This window comes from Megalobrama amblycephala, linkage group LG16 (assembly GCF_018812025.1).
Source record: "Megalobrama amblycephala isolate DHTTF-2021 linkage group LG16, ASM1881202v1, whole genome shotgun sequence".
Taxonomy (NCBI): Eukaryota; Metazoa; Chordata; class Actinopteri; order Cypriniformes; family Xenocyprididae; genus Megalobrama; species Megalobrama amblycephala.
The window spans coordinates 34,090,331-34,111,939 of NC_063059.1; the positions used below are offsets into that span (position 1 = coordinate 34,090,331).

Here is a 21,609-nt window from a genome sequence, read left to right on the forward strand (position 1 = left end):
CTGAAATGGAGTAAGTTTTAGCACTAAAAATAATGGAAATACACATAATAAAATAATGGAAATAAACATAAATGAAAGTACTAAATAAAAATAAAAATTATAATAATTACAATAACTTAAATTAAAACAAAAAAATATAAAACTAAAAGCTAATTTAAAATATTAATCCATCCATGTTTTAAATAATACTAAAATAACCCTGTTTAACATGATTTGCCACCTTTATTTCTTAATAAAGGTGACTTAATTAAGTATTACTAAATTTTTATTTATATTTCTTGCTTTAGTCCCCATGGGGGATATTAGAGCTCAAGCCCCTCCATAATGGAAAGTATGCCAAATTTGTTTACCTTATCTCTTTTGCTATATATTTAGCTAGAAATTAAACATAATGTTAAAAATAAGGTAGTTGTCCTTGATTTAGCTTTGATGTGCATTGGGGAATGTGAACAGTAAGCAAAAACTGGAGTGCATCAGTTGTAAGGCACATTTTTATTTGCTAATCAGAGCCTTTCTCGGGTTACATCAAGGTCAGACACCAGTGCTGTTCCCACAGGGTCACTTTTGAGTCATGGGAAACAAACACACTGACACACACAACCTTTGCTGAAACAACCCCCCCTCAAAAAACCCCCAAAACAAAACAAAGACAAAAAAAAACAAAACACGAATACATATGCATACATACATACGTACATTTGTTTAATAATTTGATTAAACCCATAAGACTTGTTTATATTTGAAACATAAATGAAGATGTTTTGAATGAAATCTGAATGATTTCTTTACCTTCATTGACAGTCCAGGCAACTACCATTTTGTTGCTTCAAAATGTTCATAAAGAGCTTGTAAAACTAATCCAAATGAATTGAACGATTTAGTCCAAATTTTCTGAGGAGACTCGATTGCTTTATAGATTGCATTTAGACTTTTATTCACATAAACACTGATCTGTCAAACAGAAGCTCAACTGTACAGAACAACCCTCATTGGTTCTTGCGGAAGCTCAAACATGCTGTGTAACACTTTTTGAAGCATCAAAGTGGTAGTTGCGTAGCTGTCAATGAAAGGACAGAAATCGCTAGTGTTTCATTGGCATAAAGTTGGCTTGACAGTGGATGTTCGATATTCGCAAAATTAGGGTCTCTGAAGTTACATAGTTTACACCATTGGTATACACATTTCTAACTTCAATAGCATTTGAAGAGAATGATTTACAGTCATAAAACCAACTGTAAAGTGTTCATGTAGGTGTCAGGTAGCCTCTGATGTACACCTTTTAGATTTTTGATATTTGGGCCATTCTACAGAATTGGTGCAAACTGCTGTCCCACAACCAAAAAACACTTAAAGAGCATTTAAAGGGTTAGCTCACCCAAAAATGAAATTTCTATCATTAAAGGGATAGTTCTCCCAAAAATGTAAATTTGATGTTTATCTGCTTACCCCCAGCACATCCAAGATGTAGGTGACTTTGTTTCTTCAGTAGAACACAAATGATGATTTTTAACTCCAACCGTTGCCGTCTGTCAGTCATATAATGCATGTCAATGGGAACTCCATCTATAAGAGTCCAAAAAAAACGACAAATCCAAATTAAACCCTGCGGCTCGTGACGACACATTGATGTCCTAAGACACAAAACGATATGTTTGTGTGAGAAACCAAACAGTATTTATATAATTTTTTACCTCTAATACACCACTATGTCCAACTGCCTTGTGCATCCGGTTAGTGAGGTCAGAAAACACGCTCTGATGACGGAAATGATCTCTTGCGCGTGTATCTCAATGAGTGCGAGCGATCACTTCCGGCATCAGAGTGGGTTCAGAATTCATAAACTGGATGCTAAAAAATTATACAAATACTGTTCGGTTTCTCGCACAAACTGATCGTTTCATGTCTTAGGACATCAATGTGTCGTCACGAGCTGCAGGGTTTAATTTGGATTTGTCTGTGCATGTTTTTTTTACTCTCATAGATTTTGTTCCCATTGCCATGCATTATACGACTGACAGACCGCAACGGTTGGAGTTAAAAATCATCATTTGTGTTCTACTGAAGAAAGTCACCAACATCTTGGATGCCCTGGGGGTAAGCAGATGAACATCAAATTTTCATTTTTGGGCGAACTATCCCTTTAATATTATGCGACGAGAATACTTTTTGTGCGAAAAAACAAAACAAAAATAACAATTTTATTCTACAAATTCATCTGTCCCTTGTCATACTGCTGCGCTATTTTCATTATGTTATCAACTATCCAAATGTTGCTAAATTTGGATCTACTATGTAATCTTACTTATCTGTAATGCTAACAGTCATGGGGAGTGAAACAGGGGAGTGAAAACAGAGAGGACCGATAAAGGAGAGCTGTTATAAGACGTGTCAGTTGTATTTAGCCTGTTGCATTATGGAGGTTTCTCTCATTCTGTGTGTCCTCACTGGCATGTTCTTGCGTCCAACAGATGGACATGTGGTGGCTAATTTCTGGGATTCACCTGATTGCGTCAAGTTCTTCTACAAGGAAAAAGTTCCAGAGTTGGGAGCTTCCCAGCCGAATGTTGTCTGTTTATGTCAGCGCTTTCTAAACACATATCACTTCGCCACACTGTACGACACATACCACCGCACAGCTGTCTATTCTGCATACATCTTTCAGACAAGTAATGGTGGAGGCAGAGAGTCACGCTGGTTTGTGGAGCCTCAGGTGAGTTACATCTATTCATCTACAGTGCCTTCAGAAAGTGTTGATTATTGTTGTGTTTGGTTCCTGCATCCAGTTTTTTTCACACTTCAATAAAACAAGAAATTCAAACGAATACAAAAAAACATATTTTTCTGTTTTCTATTTTTACTTATCCATTTGAACTTGAGTTACTTTGTTTTCGTAAATGGCAGATCACATATATTTTTAATTGAAAAAAAAAAAAAAAAAAAAAAAAAAAAAAAAATATATATATATATATATATATATATATATATATATATATATTATAATGCATTAATTATTTGTTGCCCAAAATACGTTATCTTTTGTAGTTATTGTTTAAGTTCCGTTTTACTCTTTAAATTTAGCTGAAAAGCAATACAAGGCTGTTGTTTAATGGCAAGTTTCACTGTCACAGCTTATGGGGCATGTTGTCACAAAAGGTTGAGTTCAGTGGGAAAAAAAAAGATAAAACAAACAAAATGAAATATTATTATAAAATATTACCCTGAGAAATATTTACTTGAGTAAAAAAAGACATAGTTCCAATTAAATTTAAAAATAATGATTAAATTTGTATATTACTGTAATATTGATGTCTCTGGATTAAGCCATCAAAACGATGATGTTTTACTAGTTGGTGAATCCCACATGGTCCAGTGAAATGGAAGATGGCTATAAGCTGTCACAGCAGAACCCAAACATCTACCTGGGAGAGAGACAGGCTTTAAATGAAGACTACACAAACTCGGGATTTGACCGTGGTCACCTAAATCCCAACGGACATCATGCAGGTATAACCACTAATGAAGAATTAGCCTTCCCTTCTGTTGACCTTTTTAGGGACTGAGGTCACAGTTTCAGATAGATCACTAAAGGATTATTTCACTTCAGAATTAAAATTTCCTGATAATTTACTCACCCCCATGTCATCCAAGATGTTTATGTCTTTCTTCAGTTGAAAAGTTGAGGAAAACATTCCAGGATTTTTCTCCATTTAGTGGACTTCACTGGCGTTCAATGGGTTGAAAGTCCAAATTGCAGTTTCAATTCAGCTTCAAAGGGCTCTACACGATCCCAGCCAAGGAATAAGGGTCTTATCTAGTCATTTTCTAGTCATTAAGTGTCATTTTCTAAAAAAAACAGAATTTATATACTTTTTAACCACAAATGCTCATCTTGCACTGTTCTGCGTTGCGCCACGCATTACATAATCATGTTGGAAAGGTTATGGGAAATTGTTGGAAATCGTCCGACATCATTGTTTTACCTTTTTTTGTAAAGGCCGTTTTAATTGGTCTTTGCAGACACTGGATCAGTACTTTTGACCACATCACATGAGACCTTTCCAACATGATTATGCAATTCGTAGTGCGTCGCAGAGCAGTGCAAGATGAGCATTTGTGGTTAAAAAGTACATACATTTTTTTTTTTTTTTTTTATGATCGTTTCTCTAGATAAGACCTTTATTCCTCAGCTGGGATCATGTAGAGCCCTTTAAAGCTCCATTAAAACTGCAATTTGGACGTTCAACACATTATATCTCTGTGAAGTCCACTATAAGGAGAATAATCCTGGAATGTTTTCATCAAAAACCTTAATTTCTTTTCGACCGAAGAAAGAAAGACATGAACATCTTGGATGACATGGAGGTGAGTAAATTATCAGAACACTTTAATTCTGAAGTGAACTAATCCTTTAACTTTTAGCATTATTACATTTATTTCCAAACTTAAAAGTCACTAAAAAGGGACATTTAGTAAACATAATATAAGTTGTGTGGCCTAATGGTTAGAAATTCGGACTTGTTACCTGAAAGTCATGTGTTCAAGTATGTTTGAGTTCACTTATACTTATAATATACATTGAAAATGGTTTTCCTGGTGGAAAACATACTAAAATCACCTCAAAAGTAAATGAATTTCTTTTTCAATTTTTCCATTCTTTTCTCTCTTTTATCATACCTGCTTCCTGTTAGTTCCAAGTCGTAATGCCACCTTTACCCTGACCAACGTGGTGCCTCAAAACCCAACACTGAACCAGAACGCTTGGAACAAACATGAGTCCAAACTGACCAGCTTGTTTAATGCAAACTGTCATCAGGCTTATGTGCTGGTTGGTGCCATCCCTTCTTCTAACAACTGGATCGTCAAAAACAATGTCAAAAGGGTGAACATCCCAGAGTACATCTGGAACGCTTACTGCTGCGTCGATCAAAATGGCCGCCCCATTCAAAGCGGTGCTGCGACTGCGCTCAACACAGAGCTGAATGTTGTTGTGGAACGCAGCCTAGATGAGATGGTCAACTTCCTTCAGCAGTTCTCTGATGCACCAGTGGAGGAGCTGTTCAGCGGCCAATGCAGAGCTTAGATCAACACATTCAAATAAACTTATAATGAGGCAATAAGGCTGTATTTTCAAATCACATAAACATTATGCATCATTATGTGTCTTTTAAAATAATATATATGATTTATTCTCTTGGATAAGAAAGGGAAATACACCAATACAAAATGCCATGCCTTACAGACATTTTTTTTAACTATAGAAAATACATGTAGTTTTTAGTATTTATGTATATTTTGTGTTTTTAACATGTTCAGGTTATACTGTACTTAACCTTAACCCACTTACCCTATAGCCACATTTGATTAAAAATAAGAATATTCAGAAAATTTTAAATCATATTTATAAATTTGTGCATCACACTGATATGAATCAATTGCTCATGAATACAATAATGTCCATGAAACTCCAGATAAGCATTTATAATCTTTTATACTTCATCTTACCCCTCAATTACATTAAAGGAATCATGACATGAGAAATCAAATTCTTGGTCTTCGCTTGGTCTTTTGGCATATGAGGTCTTTCTATCATTATTACAGACCAGCACTTTCTCATGTACGTACACTGACCACAGGTTGCAGGTGCACTCTGTGGTGTGTGGAGGGAACTCCCAAACTCTGCATTGCTGGTTATGACCCAACTCATGAATGGGTTCAAAACAAGGGACAAAACAAGGTTTACTATATGCGTTTAAATGTTCTGAAGAGAAACCTTACTGTGATGCTCCCTGAATATTAAAGCAAAGTGAAAAAACAAGCCATAGACAGTAGATATATTGTGCAATACAGACAGCATTGGGAAAAGTGTTTACAAGTTTAACTAAGAGTCTGAGACTACAGATCAGCAGAGGGCGACAAAGATTGTGCAAATAATATCACTGAAGAAACGGAACAGGAATTATGGAATTAAATATTTTTAATGTCAGGTTCATTTTCATGGAAATTTGTCTTTACCTCATGACACTCTCAATAAGATCTGTACACACCATTTCAAGCACGTCTTTACGCACCAAAACAAGCCATCTGCATAGACTTCTTATAGATACAGTCCATATTTAGAGTTCAGTTTAAGTGATTATGCAGAAACAATCCAAGATATTTCAAATTTCTCTTTATGCACTTTTTGAAGGGGTAGTTGCATGGACTGTCAGTGGAGATATATTAAAGTATCTTCATTTGTGTCTCAAAGATGAACCAAAGTGTTGTGGGTTTGGAACAACATGAGGGTAATTGATGACAATTGATGATTATGATTAGCAGAGATAGGAATATATTTTTCCCCTTATGATTGTATAGTTTCTTTAAATGCACTGAATCAGTTTTATAGTAAATTTGATACAGATGACCATAATGTGTCCATGAATAATGTGTGTAGCTTAACAAAGAACAGGGTCCCATAACACTGAGAGAGAGCGAGGCTGTAGCTAGTCTTGTTAAGGGGAAGGGGAGGGTCCTTAAAGACTGTATCAGCTGAAGACTGTTCTTCTGAGAACATTGTTTCAATATTTACTTGATAGAAATGTTGCACCCTATTCATAGAAATTAATACCAGTACCAAAAGTACTTAATTATTAGCTCTAAATGATTTTAGGGCACTGACTAGAATATTCTGAGCAAATTTATGGAAAGGGTTGCATATCTCTCAGAGAACAAAGGGGAACCGAGGACACAACATTGACATTATTGATTATGGTCACTAAACACCTTCAACTGCCAAAGGCTTCAGTTCAGCTTTTAATTCCATTAAGATTAATATTTTATTACAGTGCTTTGCTGACATGGGATTTCTCCGATTGTGTTCATCTGAAAGATAGTCTCATATACCTTGAGTAAATGATGGGATATTTTTTGAGTTTTCATTTTTGGATGAACTATCACTTTAAGATGAATGACATTGTTGCACAGTTAAAGTTTATTGCTTTGCTATTTTAATGGGTCATTTTATATATTTTCTCCAACAGCCCAAGCATATCTATAGGCATATAGCATGATGCATCAAATAAATTAATTAGGGGAAAATTGTAAATAATAAATCAGCATCGTAGCAGATTCCAAGTGATCAAGAGCTCGGCACAGGATGTTCTAATTCATCTTATTTCAAGTGTTGCACCAGTACTGTGCATACATCAGAGTTAATGAGATAAAAGAGCAAAAAATTACATTGGAACATCTTTGGCCATTGAAGACAGTGAAGAAAAGTTGGAATAATTAAGGGTCGAGCATTGAAGGTGGTGAAAATTGTATTTGTACTGTTTTGCCTTTTATTTATTTTTCTCACTAATAGCAAATTATAAATGAGCAGCCAATTATATTGGAATGAGAGATGAAAGCTGTAATACTAATGTTGTCCATCAGAAGGAGACACAGGATAAGAAATTATTTTAGGTCTCATAGTTCAAAATCCGTGTAAATGGTTTAATAGATTAAGTTTTTTTTTTTTTAAATAAAAAGTATAGAAGTATAGAAATCTGCGATCTAAATACATAAAGATCATTATGAATGATTGGACATCTCTAACGTTTTTCCACTGTGTTTGAAGTTTTCAGACGGTCCCTTACGCTCCATGGGGAATATCCAGCGAATACTGACCTAAAACTAACTTTACCGCGCAAGAAGTTTGCCGTGCTATACTGTAGTGAAAGCTAATATTATACGAAGCGAATGCATGAAATCATTTATTCAGGGGCAAATTCACAAAACGTGTCCCGCTGTGACGTATGGGGTTTGAGCTCGAGCGCGTAACGTTATGTCATCATGTCACAAATAAAAAGTGAAATTAAATATGCAGAGTTCACGTTTCACCATTTAAACAACCATAATCGATTTTACAGGAATATCAAATGTTTTATAGTAACCTTTATAACAGCAAAGTCGTGAATTTCTACGTGTAGATACAGTTTGATAGAAATTGGTGGAGGTTGATGTAGGCTAATTAAATGTTGATCAAGGTGAGTGTTCAGGACATTACAGGTGACTTCCGCATTAATATACTGAAGGACGTAAATATTTTAAATGCGTTAGATTTTTTTTAATATATAATTATTTTGAAGCAAATTAACATGGTTTCATTGTTTTATGTTGTCTGTGGTTTATTTTGACATGTGTTAACATACTGTAGAAGCCTACAACATTGTGTATTTGAGCGAATGCCGCGTCTCTTGATCATCACGAGAGTCGGAGAAAAAGCTGAATTACTGTAGTTGCTTGTCATTTCCATTCAGAGTCAGTGGTGAAGATCAGATTCTGTTTCAGCTGTTCAGATTCATCATGGATGACACACAAACATCCAGACATGAAGATTTTTCTCCAGGATGCAGGTACTGTGAAAAAACACTAGATTAAATTAAAGGTGGCGAGTGTTTTGTTAGGATACAAGATGTTTGATAATACATGCTTGTAAGACCTTATCTCAAAGTGATTATCATCATAAAGGATTAAATGTGTTCTGTTACAGTTCAGTTGATCAGAAGAGATCAGAACCAGAGCCCAGCTGTGTGTCTATGAGGAGTGACGCATCGATGGGTCGACCAATAAACTTTAAGAATGGAGATACACAGACTGATTTCAGGTATAACATTTCTATAAAAATATGATTATAGTATGGCATTTTGTGTTATCAGAACATTATTCTGATAATTAAAAAGTATTCTTTTACATTATAGTTTTTTTTTTTTATATGGTAGATCGCACACAATTATAATAAATGCTTTTGTTAAATTTTAATAAAAAGAAATATAACGACGCCCTTTCTTATCCTTTTAGTTTCTGTCTGACTAGCATTTGACTAATACATTTTTACCAGGCAAGATTTTTGTTTATTCAGTTGCCATGACAACTAGCCAGCGAGAGCTTGAAGTCGGCTTCCTCCAAATACGCACGAAACAAACAGCCGTCACTGAAGTGAGCGTGTATGTGTTGAGCAGACGATTGTCATGAACACATCCACGATCTCTTTCATGTTCTGCATTTTCTCACATAGAACTTGTTACTGTATAATACAGTGATCATTTTAAAAGTAGATCATCAGGCAAAAAGTGTGGGCACCCCTGTTTTAAAGGGTATTTAAAGGTAGGCTAATTACAAATAGACACATATTCTTGTTGGAAAGCATTTCTGAAGCCAGATGCAGATTTTATATATATATATATATATATATATATATAGAGAGAGAGAGAGAGAGAGAGAGAGAGAGAGAGTATAGCAGAAGGTAAAGCTTATTAACAATTTGACAGGGTTATGTATTCCAAAGCCTGTTGTTCTAATGGTCAGAAATTCAGTGCCTGATAAGACTGATGTTCCTCATTTATCATCCTTTAACCCTGCCTGCTCGACCAAATGGTTGAGCACATTTTGAGTCACTATATTTCATTGAGAGGAGTACCTAACTTAAAGGGGACCTATTATGCCCCATTTTGCAAGATGTAAAATAAGTCTCTGACGTCCCCAGAGTGTGTATGTGAAGTTTTAGCTCAAAACCTCACAGATCATTTTTTATAGCATGTTAAAATTGCCACTTTTTGGGGTTGAGCAAAAACGAGCCGTTTCAGTGTGGTCCCTTTAAATGCAAATGAAGCTGCTGTGCTCAGCCTAAGAGGGTGGAGCTTCACAAGCTGATTCTCCCCGTTCTCCCCTGTGATGGGAAGTTCGGATCATTTTACCGACTCAGACCCTTGAGTCTCGTTCAGCAAAATGAACGAATCTTTTTTCGAGTCATTTCGTTCATTTTAGCAAAATATAATTAAAATGTTACGTGTTACTTTCCTAACATATGTACTACTATTGCAAACGTTGATCACACTGCAAACAATACAAAACTATAATGGTATAAGAAACAGAAAAGATTAATTCAATGTTTACCTGGGTCTTTAGTCTATGATTAGCTCACCTCACCTCATTGCATTGGTTAAGCGTATGGGGCTGTCATGTGATGAACGAACGGCTCAAACCCAAGCGGCAACCATAGACAGTAAAAGAAATGGACACAGCGACCCCATTGGAACTCAATTGAGACAAGTGAAGCCCATTTTTAGCGATTTTTAGCACTTCCGTTTCTGACGCGCAGACTCAAACTAAGCTTGATGACGTCCGCAACCTGTCTGACAGATGTAAATCTTCTAGTAGCTGTGCGTGAAAACTGCCATCGTTAATCTTGCAGAGACGGCGAGCTTGAGCGGGGAGTTCTTTGGCGTGAGTAAGCAGGAGTAAGTATTCTGATTAATTATTTTGTATAGTATTTTAAAATGTAACGCCAGTACGCCATCTCTCTTGACATCTCCCCGATTGCCTGCGAGCTTCTCCTCCTGTCTGTACGGTAATTTCTCTACTGTGCGACAGAGAGTCGAGTGGTTATGACGCAATCGTTAGCCTATTTTTACAAAAACTGTATCTACGGGGCCATAATGTAACATAGAAGGTAATGGAGCCCTTTATACATTGTCGTGTATCTTTAGAAATAAATAATGGACAAATGGAGTCTTTAAACGCCTCAGATGTAAAGTTATTCACTGTCAAAGTGACGCCAAAATGAATGGGAGTCAATGGGGATGCTAACGCAAGTGAAGTTCTGCTACAAGATGGCGGCACCCGGCCGACTTCAACTTCCGGTCGACTTCCTTGGGCACTGGCGGCAACCTCCCCCTTTCTCTCGTGAAGCCAATACGGAAGTAACTTAAACTGCGATTCATCGACTGGCCGCTAGGGACAGGCTCCAAAAGAGAGCAGAATCTCATAGAGTCCCATGTTAAATTGGCCAAGTTTATAGCAGAAAAAAACATGTTTACAAGTTGGTTCAAATTGTGGTTTTGGTCTACTGCTATTTTTGCCCTTCATGACAACTCTGAGGGGGGTGAATTTTTTTATAACTTATCCGAAAATTATATTAGGGGAGAGTGGGGTAATGTGAGACATCGGGTAATGTGAGACACCCCCTGTATCTCGGCAATGGAACACATTTTTGGTTATGTGACAATTATGTTTTCAAGCCCCTCACATTTCCCCTTGGCCATGAAGGAGAGGACCTCATGATGCTGTGCTAAGCATGTTTTTTTCACAAAAATATTTTTTTTGCATGTAAAAGTAAATTTTCTTGCGGTCAACTTAATCAACTGTTGTGCCAAAGCAGACTGATTCAGGTAGAAAAACTTATATCATACATGTTGATGAACTATCAACATATAAAACCATGTGATGATGCTAGCTGAAGATTAGCCTGAATTGCTAAGAAAGATAGTTTTTTTCTAAAATGTAGTGGTGGGGTAAAGTGAGACAAATGCTTTGGGGTAAAGTGAGACATGAGGCACAAGTTAAATTTAGTCTTAAAAATATTTTAATGTAATATTACATTACATTTGTTTTATTTTTAATGTCATAAACATTGTAGAAAAGCAATCATGCCAAGGCAAAACACCAGGAAAGACAACCTGGGGCAAAAAAAAACCCTCGAGGAGAATGATGTGGCACATGTTCCTAAAGGTGATGTGGTGAAGAACCTGCCTCAACCTAAAAGGCCTGGAGAGATGGAGAGAGCAACTCCTCATCTTTCCCTGTAACCTTCAGGGCTGGAATGTAGAGTAGGTCTAGTTGTAGAGTATGACAGTAGGCTGATGTTCTAATACAGGTGGGTCTAGTCCTGTGTTCTGAGTCCCAGGCTGTTCTAGCTGGTTCTGATTGTGCTTTGCTCTGACCTCCAGACACTAGCTGGCTCTAAGGGTGCGTTCACACTTGTAGTTCGGTTCGTTTGGTTCATTTGGTCCGGACCAAAGAAGATTTAGTCCTGGTCCGATTAGCGTTCAGATTGGCAATTTTATCACCGAACCAAAAGACACCGAACCTTGAGGCATAGGGATACATTCACAATGTGATTGGCCAGATTTTATGACGTATTGCCTATTTTGAGACGGAACTTAACAAAAATCCCAAACAATGCTGTGTGCTGAGGTAAATGCGCTCGTTGTGTGTGCATAGCAGCGGTAACCTGCGTGTGATGGTATTTTGGCCAGCTGGGAACTTGTGAAGAGCTTATAACATGTGTAAAGTAGTCAAAACAGCGGCAAGAATCCATCCGTCACACACACAAACGAGACGTGCGTCTGATACCTGTGATGGGCAAACTCACAACTATGACAAGAAAAACTGACATGCGTGAGGATTCTGTCCTTTTTAGGGTCTCTTTTTAGGGCAGCGTTCACATATGTTCAAATGAACCGCACTAACTGAGCAATCGCACCAGGGTTCGTTTTAATTGAACCAAACATGACAAGTGTGAACGCACCCTAAGGGTCCTGTGTTCTGACCCCCAGACTTTGTTCTAATCTAACTGCTTATATCTGTCATTTGAATGTTAATTAAAATGTTTTGAATTATATTATGTTGTATTTGATTTTGTTCAGAGTTACTTTCAAGTGTTTAGAAAAAAAAATGCTTAATTGACCAATCCCCATGATTCTGTTAATAGTCCGACATTAGTTCTGGAATGTGTGGTTGTCAAGCTAGCTGTCAGGATTCGAACTGTTACAGCATGTGTTGTTATGGTAGTTTCAGAGTGGAAAAAGTAAGTGGATCAGTTTACCCCCTTGATTTCTCTGGTCTGTCTCAGTTTACCCCTAAGCTGGGGTAAAGTGAGACACAAGATGACTTTTTTAAAAACAATCATATTTTCACTGACCTTCGTCCTGAATACATTCTGATCATTTCTATGGCTAGGAAACATCCTGAATTAATGGGAAATGTGTAAATTTTACTGATATATCATTTTAGCTCGCTTAGAGGGGAGCAAATGTAAAAAGTGTCTCACTTTACCCCACTCTCCCTAAGCCTTAAAGTTCTGCATAATTAAGGGCGTGGTCACTTGAGTGACAGGTAGATTGCGCTGCTGTCTGAGCCGTCATGTTACCTCAGCTGCCGCTGAATTTGGCATCTCAGCCGTTTTTGTGCTTTTTTCTCGATTATTTTATACAATTATAAAATATGGCTTGCTGCATAATATTCGAGACTGATGTGTGTCTGTGTAGATGCGCATGCATGGGGAAGAGACACAGAACACACGTTGTTGGATTGTGGCATTGGCTGAAAGTTTTGATTGTGAGATTTACTACAATGACAATGGCGGGAGGATATCAAAATCCGACAGCACTGCTTGGATATTATAACTAAAACTGCTGCACTATTTTGAAAAAAATATACTTTGGACACGGTCTCATTTGTTTGTTAGATACGATCGTATACAGTTTTACAACATAAAGGCTGCTCAGTTTGCATCCTTTCTTGAAGAACGATGACAGAGAGCAGATCATTCAGAAGAAATGTGAAATGTTTTTTGGTTTTGCAATGGACACTCATATTTTACCCAAGTGCCACAGATTGGATTCATCTCGCGATCTCTATTTCATTATAAAGGTATGAAGTCCCATTTGATTTTCCATGTTGTTATTTGCACAACCAACTCTACTGGTGTTGGAGGATCTATATCTTAAAAAACACTGTAGATTGACAGTAAACCTTTAGAACGTTCTGATGATAAAACTTATCTTCATTAATATTTTAGATCGTATCTAAGATAGATAGCTCCTTTGCTGCTAACATGGTCACGTCGAGCTAGGCGGGCGTGGTTTCAGCAACCAGTCATATCAGCTCAAACCACCTCCCCGCCTCTTTGCCCATTTTCAGTTATCCGGGAGTGACGTGCGGTGACGCGCAGCTAAGATGGCCGCGGCCTCATTTAGGCGTCAAAACTGCTGTTCAGAACTCTATGAGTGACGTCACGGACGCTACGTCCATATTTTTTTTACAGTCTATGCTCAACCCCGAAGACTCGGGAGGTGAACTAACTCCAATAAAGGACCCAGAGAATGTTGCGCAAAGCGTATGCGCAACTGAACGAATCACTCTCCGAGACGACTCGTTCTTCCCGAGTCACATTAAAGATTCGTTCAAAATGAACAAATCGTTCAAGAACGACCCATCACTGCGCGGCGAATATATGCTGCATGGAGATAGAACAGGGCTGTGTTCAGCCCCGACAAAACGTTGCAAAACGTTTTTTAAACGGAAACAGTGGTGCGTTGAACACCCTGTTCTGATGACGCAAGAGTTGCAACTATGGCAGCTGAGAGGGCCATCTTTGTGTTCTTTTTGAAGAATTTTCGGAGCCTGATTAAATCTGTATAAATACGTGTTTAATACTACAAAATATGCTCGATGTTACAGTCACTGCCCTTGCCGTCCAGAATAAAAGAGAACATCCAAATTGAGTGAAGGGATTTGTGGAAACTTCTACTTATTGTGATCCAACATTTGTCTCGCATTTCAGCATGAAAAGACAAACATTTTAGGTGAAGCATAATCCACTTCTTACCTCCGAGACTGTGTTATGATGAGTGGTGTATGGGACACCCCTGCAGCCCCCGCGGTGCGTGGGGGCCCCCGCCCTATGATGGGCCCCGTCGCAGATTCACCTTTAGGCTAGACTACTTTATAGCCTTTGCTTTTTTTTTTTTTTTTAGAACTGAACTCAGTTGACTAAAGATGAAAATAAAGCATCCAACTGAAGCCCAAAAATGCAAGCAGAAGATCATAGAAAATAGTGCTAAATTACCACAAAAGGGGGAAAAATTTATCACTGTTGTTTCCATCACCGTTTGTATGGTAGCCAAGACAACAGCAAGCTTTGATGCACTGTGTTACTGTTAGCGGATGTGTGCCGAAACAAATAAATATGTTCGGTCTTTGCTGAGACATTATTATTGTTATTTAAATTATTATATATTGCCCAAACGTATTTACCCCATCGCCAGCTCTGCTAATGGTCAGCTACCGGAATGTCTGAAGTTCTTTTCTAAATGTAGCCTAGCCAATAAGTCTAGAGTTATTTCTTTATTCTTTTAGTAAATGCATGAATTTAGTTTAGGCCTACGTCATTTGATGCACCGATCGAAATTACTGAAAATTTGCGGCCGAAACAGCAATTTACACGCTTGTCTAGAAGGGAACCTTATATAGCCTATACACAAATTTGTGTCTAACTTAGAATTTAGACCAGCTAAAATATATTGTTAGACTAAAAATATCTTATCAATTAATTAAGTAATAAAGACATGTAATAAAGTAATAAAGAAATTTAATAAAAACAGAAAGACGTCTATCGCTTCAGCCTTATTCAAAGGCCGCGGAAACATGAGTTCGTTTGTTACGCACTTCAATCCATTCCACACCCGACGTTCTTGGTTTTCATCCTGTTTATTAAATATAGGCAATTGGTTGATGAAACATTGATTGAAATTTAGATACAATTTCTACAAAATGAAATTCACTTTAAAGAAAGACTTACTATAAAACAAAACTTAATGAAGTGGTCAAACTCATGTCTGACCCGCTGCATGTCTCCCGACATTGCGCATCCGTCGTGCTATTCACTTTTCATAATCAACATAGGTGACATTTAAAAAAAAAAAAATATTAGGCTATAGCCCAATATTTAAATATAAATATGAAACTAAATTAACCGTTAAATTAAACGGTACGCCACTGGTTATGATCTAGGCTATATTATTTTTATTGTGAGTATTAGGCTTATCATTATTGCTGATCACTGTTGTTGTGCTATGATATTGTAATATTTACCATTATATAATCAGAGGAGTATAGAAAAGTTTATTAAAGTGTCACTTCACAATACAATAGCAAAATATATAAGTATAGTATTTTTATGTTACATTAATACCCATTGTGCGAGCTGTCTCTTTAATACCACATGGTTTATATACATCTTGCCGCTGATTGGGCTGACATTTCTGACACACCCACCAAACAAGAGAAAACATATCTCAAACCTATTGCAAACTGTTGCACACCATTTCTAGGAAACATGTCGTTCAACCCCGAAAACGTAGCAAAACGTTGCGCACTGGTTTGAGCTTGAACGTGCCCCAGGTATAGTTTAGTTAAATTATGGTTAAATTACGGTTATAACTTATATTGTCTTCTTGTTTTTATAGTACAAGTCTGTTGTACCGTCAAATGATGGCCAAAAACTATACAGATGAGTTTTATGACGTTTATTGCACTTCACACAAAATATGAAGCGTCTGTTTTCACTCTAGAAAATCACTGTAAGAGCTTAAAGGATTAGTCCACTTTTAAGTAAACTTTTCCTGATAATTTACTAACCCCCATGTCATCCAAGATGTCCATGTCTTTATTTCTTCAGTCGAAAAGAAATTAAAGTTTTTGATGAAAACATTCCAGGATTATTCTCCTTATAGTAGACTTGAATGGGCACCAAACAGTTGAAGGTCATAATTAGTTTCACTGCAGCTTCAAATTGTTCAACACAATCCCAGATGAGAAATAAGGGTCTTATCTAGTGAAACCATCGCTCATTTTCTGAAAAAAATTGAAAATTATTTAAGTTTTAACCTTAAATGCTCATCTTGAACTAGCTCTCTTCTTCTTCTTCTCTATTTGAATTCCAGCAGTGTAGAAACTGCTAAGTGTATTACTGCCCTCCACAGGCCAAAGTTTGAACTAATTGTTATATACTATTGAACTAGCATATTGCATATAAAAATTAGTTCAAACTTTGGCCTGTGGAGGGCAGTAATACACTTAGCAGTGTCTACACTGCTGGAATTCAAAGAGAGAACAAGAAGAAGAGAGCTAGTTCAAGATGAGCATTTCAACGGCTTGTTCTGGAAACGGCTTGTTCTGAGACACTGCTTATGATTTATGGGGATTAAAAAAAATGGAGTGGTTGGATTTTTATGTACCATAGACTGTAAAAAGTTGTGTACACACACTGCCAACACACATTTATGTCCAAACACCATGCAAAAGTGAATTTTGCATAATAGGTTCCCTTTAAGGTTTATAGTGTTGCTCACAAAAAGACACACATCTATGAGAGTGCTTAGTTAAATGCACAGTTTTTGTATCAACGTTGTAGAAAATATAAAAAACCTTTAAAGTGTTTCTATGGATAAAGGAATAAGTGCTTTTTGTATGTTTGTAGTTTGTAGTAATTTAAAGCATTCACTTTAATCTCTCTTTTTTTTATAGTTCATTTCATCAGAAGAGATCAGAACCAGAGCCCAGCTGTGTGTCTATGAGGAGTGACAAGTCTATGGGTCAGCATTTAGATTTTAAGAGTGGAGATACACAGACTGATCTCAGGTATAACATTCCTATAAAAGATATGATTTGAAAATGTTATACAGAAAAAAAAAATACATTGTGCTTATTAATGTATATAATAACGTGGTATTTTAATTTAACAGTCATGAACTCCTCAACAGGTTTAGATCAAATCTGATGAAGAAGTTTGAGTGTCTGTATGAGGGAAGAGCACAGCAGGGAAACCCAACACTCCTGAATGAGATCTACACAGAGCTCTACATCACAGAGAGTGAGAGTGGAGAGAGTAATGAGTAATGAGCATGGGGTGAGACAGATTGAGACACAATCCAGGAGAGCAGCAACAGAGGACACACCGATCCAATGCAATGACATCTTTAGATCTTTACCTGGACAAGACAAACCCATCAGAACTGTGCTGACAAAGGGAGTCGCTGGCATTGGAAAAACAGTCTCTGTGCAGAAGTTCATCCTGGACTGGGCTGAAGGGAAAGAGAATCAGGACGTCCAGCTCATATTTCCACTTCCTTTCAGAGAGATCAATTTGATGAAGGACAAAACACCCAGTCTTTCAGATCTTCTTCATGTCTTTTTCCCTGAAACAAAAGAAATAGAAATATCCAGTGACAAATATAAAGTGTTGTTCATCTTTGATGGTCTGGACGAGTGTCGTCTGTCTCTGGATTTTCGGAGCGATGTGAGGTTGTGTGATGTAAGTGAATCAGTCTCAGTGGACGTGCTCATCTGGATCACCTCCAGACCAGCAGCAGCTGATCTCGTCCCCTCTGAGTGTGTCCATCGAGTGACAGAGGTACGAGGCTTCAATGAGCCACAGAAGGAGGAATACTTCAGGAAGAGAATCAGTGATCAGAGTCTGGCCAATACAATCATCTCACATCTGAAGTCATCAAGGAGCCTCAACATCATGTGCCACATCCCAGTGTTCTGCTGGATCTCAGCCACTGTTCTAGAGAAGATGTTGAGCGAAGCAGAGAGTGGAGAGATTCCCAAGACTCTCACTCAAATGTACACACACTTCCTGATTCTTCAGACCAACATCAAACATGAAAAGGACTATGAGAAGAACGTGAAAAATGAAGACATGATCCTCAAACTGGGGAAAGTGGCTTTTCAGCAGCTTGTGAAAGGCAATGTGATCTTCTATGACGAAGACATGAGAGAGTTTGGCATTGATGTGACAGAAGCATCAGTGTACTCAGGATTGTGCACTCAGATCTTCAGAGAGGAGTTTGGCTGGTATCAGGGGAAAGTCTTCTGCTTTGTTCATCTGAGCGTTCAGGAACATCTAGCGGCTCTATATGTGCACCTCTCCTGTACAAACAACAACACAAATGTGTTTCATCAAATCACCAAACCAAGTTTGTGGTCTAAAGTTAAGGACTGGTTTCAACTCAATTCATCAGAACATGTTTCATTATCTGAGCTGCATCAGAGAGCTGTGGATGAGGCTCTACAGCATAAAAATGGACATCTGGACCTTTTCCTGCGGTTCCTTCTGGGTCTGTCAGTGGAGTCTCATCAGATTCTCCTTCAAGGACTAATGAAACAGACAAGAAGCATATCTGACAGCAATGAGACAATAGTTGAGTACATTAAAGAGAAAATCAGGACCATTGACTCTCCAGAGAAATCCATAAATCTGTTCCACTGTCTGAATGAACTGGGTGATCATTCACTAGTGGAGGAAATACAACAGTATCTGAAATCTGGAAGAATAAAGGAAACTAAACTCTCTTCATCTCAGTGGTCAGCTGTAGTTTTTGTGTTGTTGACATCAGAGAAGAAGCTGGATGAGTTTGATATGAATAATTTTGTTGGAGGAAATGATAAAACTGAAAAACTAAATGTTCTTCAGAAGCTGCTGCCCGTGATGAAAGAATTCAGATCAATTCAGTAAGTATTAATGAGAAAAATCACATTAGGAAAATAAAAGTTCATAAATCTTCAGTGTTGCAGATGATGTCCAGAGTTTAGTGATCAATATTTTGATGTCTTCTTCTAAACCATGACAATGTAAAATTCCTTCAGACATGCAAAGTCAAAATTTGCAATTAATTAATACTTTACCAGTTGAATGTTCCTGCACATAAAATAGTTTTTAAATAAGTGACATAAAAGAAATTAAGACCAACTAACTGAAGAAACAGTCCATTTATCAAGTAGCTCAAATCTCCTAAAAACATTTGATGTATGGTTAACATATCAGAGTCATAATTTTAATATTACTAGTCAGATGGACAATTAAACATTTACTTGATCTTTGGCTTAAAGTTCACTTCACATCTTAATTTCACCGTGAGATGGATGATTAAGAATCAAATCACTGAGTATCTGAAATTAGTTCGGGTTCTCTAGTAAAGAGCAGATGTAATGTGTAACAACGGCTCCTTCATAACAAGAATAGCAACGTACAGTGAGACATTTAAGATTATTTAAAAGTCATTACTTTTACAATAATTGGAATGGATTCTCAAAAATATATTGATACAAATTTTTTTTATCTATTAGGATGCATTTACATTGCACATATCTATTTTGACAGGCTGTTTTGCAGCGTGTAATTGGCCATTGCTCCTCTCAGCAGCCAGAAAAATATAAACTTTATTCAATGGATTATTTATAGCCTTCACAAAATTCCATTATAATCCGTAATGTTGTCTACAATGAATAATGAATCTCTTACTTTGTGTCTTTGTTTGTTAATGAGAGTATTTGTGAGAGTGCAAAACTCAGCACTGAACAAAAACTCCAGTGTTTTGAGCAGTTAGTGGATTCTGACTAAATGAAACTCCTCTGATTGGCCATTTCATTCAAGAGATCAACAAACATGTCTGTGATTGGCAACATTTCTCACTGCTGCAAAAACACGTTGTAAATAGAAACATTTGATGTTCTCCTGAGTGCAAACACAAAAGCGTACTGGAGTGATTGCCAAAACTGTTTTGCGAATATGATATTATTACAGTATCAACTGAGGGTGCTTATTTTTATGTTTTACTTTGTTTTTTACCCATGTTTCAATTTTTAACAAAACATTATTAGTGATCAAACATTAATTGTCGGATCCTGCAGTACCGCTGCAGACCCCCAGTTGAAGACCCTTGCTTTCTAAGTTAATAAATACATAAATATTAATTTCATTTAGTCGTAAGATTTTTTATTAGTGAGAATTTTACCACGAAACTTGGATAAGAATGTGACATTGTTAAATTATATTGGAATTAAAAGTTGTTGGATAGCTTTTTTGATAGCTATTTGATAGTGTTTATCTATGCTTTTGATATGATATTTGATTTTCATCTCTCTACAGTTTGAATGATTGTGGTTTCACAGATGAAGGTTGTGCTGCTCTGGCTTCAGCTCTGAGATCAAACCCCTTACATTTGAGAGAACTGAATCTGTCATGGAATAAAATTGGAAAATCAGTGAATCGGCTGTCTGATGTGTTACAGAATCCTCACTGTAAACTGGAGAAACTGTGGTAAGATCATATTTGACTCATACATGAATCACAGTGTAAAGTATATTTGAAGTGTTCAGGCTCTTTCTGCTGCTGTGAGTTCAGCTGATTGAGCTGTAAATGATTGAACACATGAGCTGCTCCTCAGTCACATGATACTGCAGGACTGAGAGTCACACTGAAATACACACTTTCACACAATCAACATTTCAGTCTCTTGACTTTAAACAGACTCAAGCTCAACAGTCAGAACTGAGAAATGAAGAACATGCTGGATTAATTCTCACTGTTCATCATGTTCATATTTCTGCATTGACACTTTCTAAAGTATTGTTTTTAATTTTGTAAAATCACACACACACACACACACACACACACACACACAAATAATCATGTTTTGTGCTCTGTGATATTTTAGATCTCAATGATTTATCACACATTAATTTGTGCTTCAAGTTTGTACTTTCTGTTTAATAATGGATTCACTGCTAAACTGATCTGATCTGAACTGAGAGAGTGAAGAGTGTGTCATTGTTCTCTACAGGTTGAATGATTGTGGAGTCACAGATGAAGGTTGTGCTGCTCTGGCTTCAGCTCTGAGATTAAACCCCTCACACCTGAGAGAACTGAATCTGTCTGAGAATAAAATAGGACAATCGGTGAATCTGCTGTCTGGTGTACTGAAGGATCCTCACTGTAAACTGGAGATACTGAGGTAAGATCATATTTGACTCTCACATGAATCACAGTGTAAAGTATATTTGAAGTGTTCAGTGTGTTGGTTTTCTTTGTGTTTTTCTTGTTTTTGTATGGACTGTTTCTGTGGATTTTGACCGTTGCCTGTTTTGGATTACTTTTCTGGATTACCCCATTAAAGCTGCACATGGATCTTACCTTTTGTCTCTGTGCCATACGTGACACACACATCAACATTTCAGTCTCTT

General features: G+C 37.1%; 2 protein-coding genes across 2 annotated transcripts; both read left to right on the forward strand.

Moving 5' to 3' along the window:
- Positions 1-2,178: 2,178 nt before the first annotated feature.
- si:dkey-243k1.3 (endonuclease domain-containing 1 protein-like) lies at positions 2,179-5,546 on the forward strand. Its single transcript, XM_048161164.1, has 3 exons — positions 2,179-2,710; positions 3,348-3,504; positions 4,689-5,546. Exons 1-3 carry the CDS (start codon positions 2,414-2,416, stop codon positions 5,078-5,080), a joined length of 846 nt encoding a protein of 281 aa, XP_048017121.1. The 5' UTR covers positions 2,179-2,413; the 3' UTR covers positions 5,081-5,546.
- A 2,097-nt stretch (positions 5,547-7,643) lies between these two features.
- LOC125249694 (NLR family CARD domain-containing protein 3-like) lies at positions 7,644-21,399 on the forward strand. The gene is made up of 6 exons (XM_048162036.1): positions 7,644-8,375; positions 8,513-8,626; positions 17,110-17,223; positions 17,346-19,098; positions 20,516-20,686; positions 21,210-21,399. Exons 4-6 carry the CDS (start codon positions 17,423-17,425, stop codon positions 21,382-21,384), a joined length of 2,022 nt encoding a protein of 673 aa, XP_048017993.1. The 5' UTR covers positions 7,644-8,375; positions 8,513-8,626; positions 17,110-17,223; positions 17,346-17,422; the 3' UTR covers positions 21,385-21,399.
- The last annotated feature ends 210 nt before the right edge of the window (positions 21,400-21,609 follow it).

Excerpts from the sequence above, each read along its gene's own strand:
- si:dkey-243k1.3 (XM_048161164.1), top strand. The coding sequence starts at position 2,414 with ATGGAGGTTTCTCTCATTCTGTGTGTCCTCACTGGCATGTTCTTGCGT. Across the intron at positions 2,711-3,347 it reads GCTGGTTTGTGGAGCCTCAG|TTGGTGAATCCCACATGGTC; the intron begins GTGAGTTACATC and ends ATGTTTTACTAG. Across the intron at positions 3,505-4,688 it reads TCCCAACGGACATCATGCAG|TTCCAAGTCGTAATGCCACC; the intron begins GTATAACCACTA and ends GCTTCCTGTTAG.
- LOC125249694 (XM_048162036.1), top strand. The coding sequence starts at position 17,423 with ATGAGATCTACACAGAGCTCTACATCACAGAGAGTGAGAGTGGAGAGA. Across the intron at positions 19,099-20,515 it reads AAAGAATTCAGATCAATTCA|TTTGAATGATTGTGGTTTCA; the intron begins GTAAGTATTAAT and ends ATCTCTCTACAG. Across the intron at positions 20,687-21,209 it reads TGTAAACTGGAGAAACTGTG|GTTGAATGATTGTGGAGTCA; the intron begins GTAAGATCATAT and ends TGTTCTCTACAG.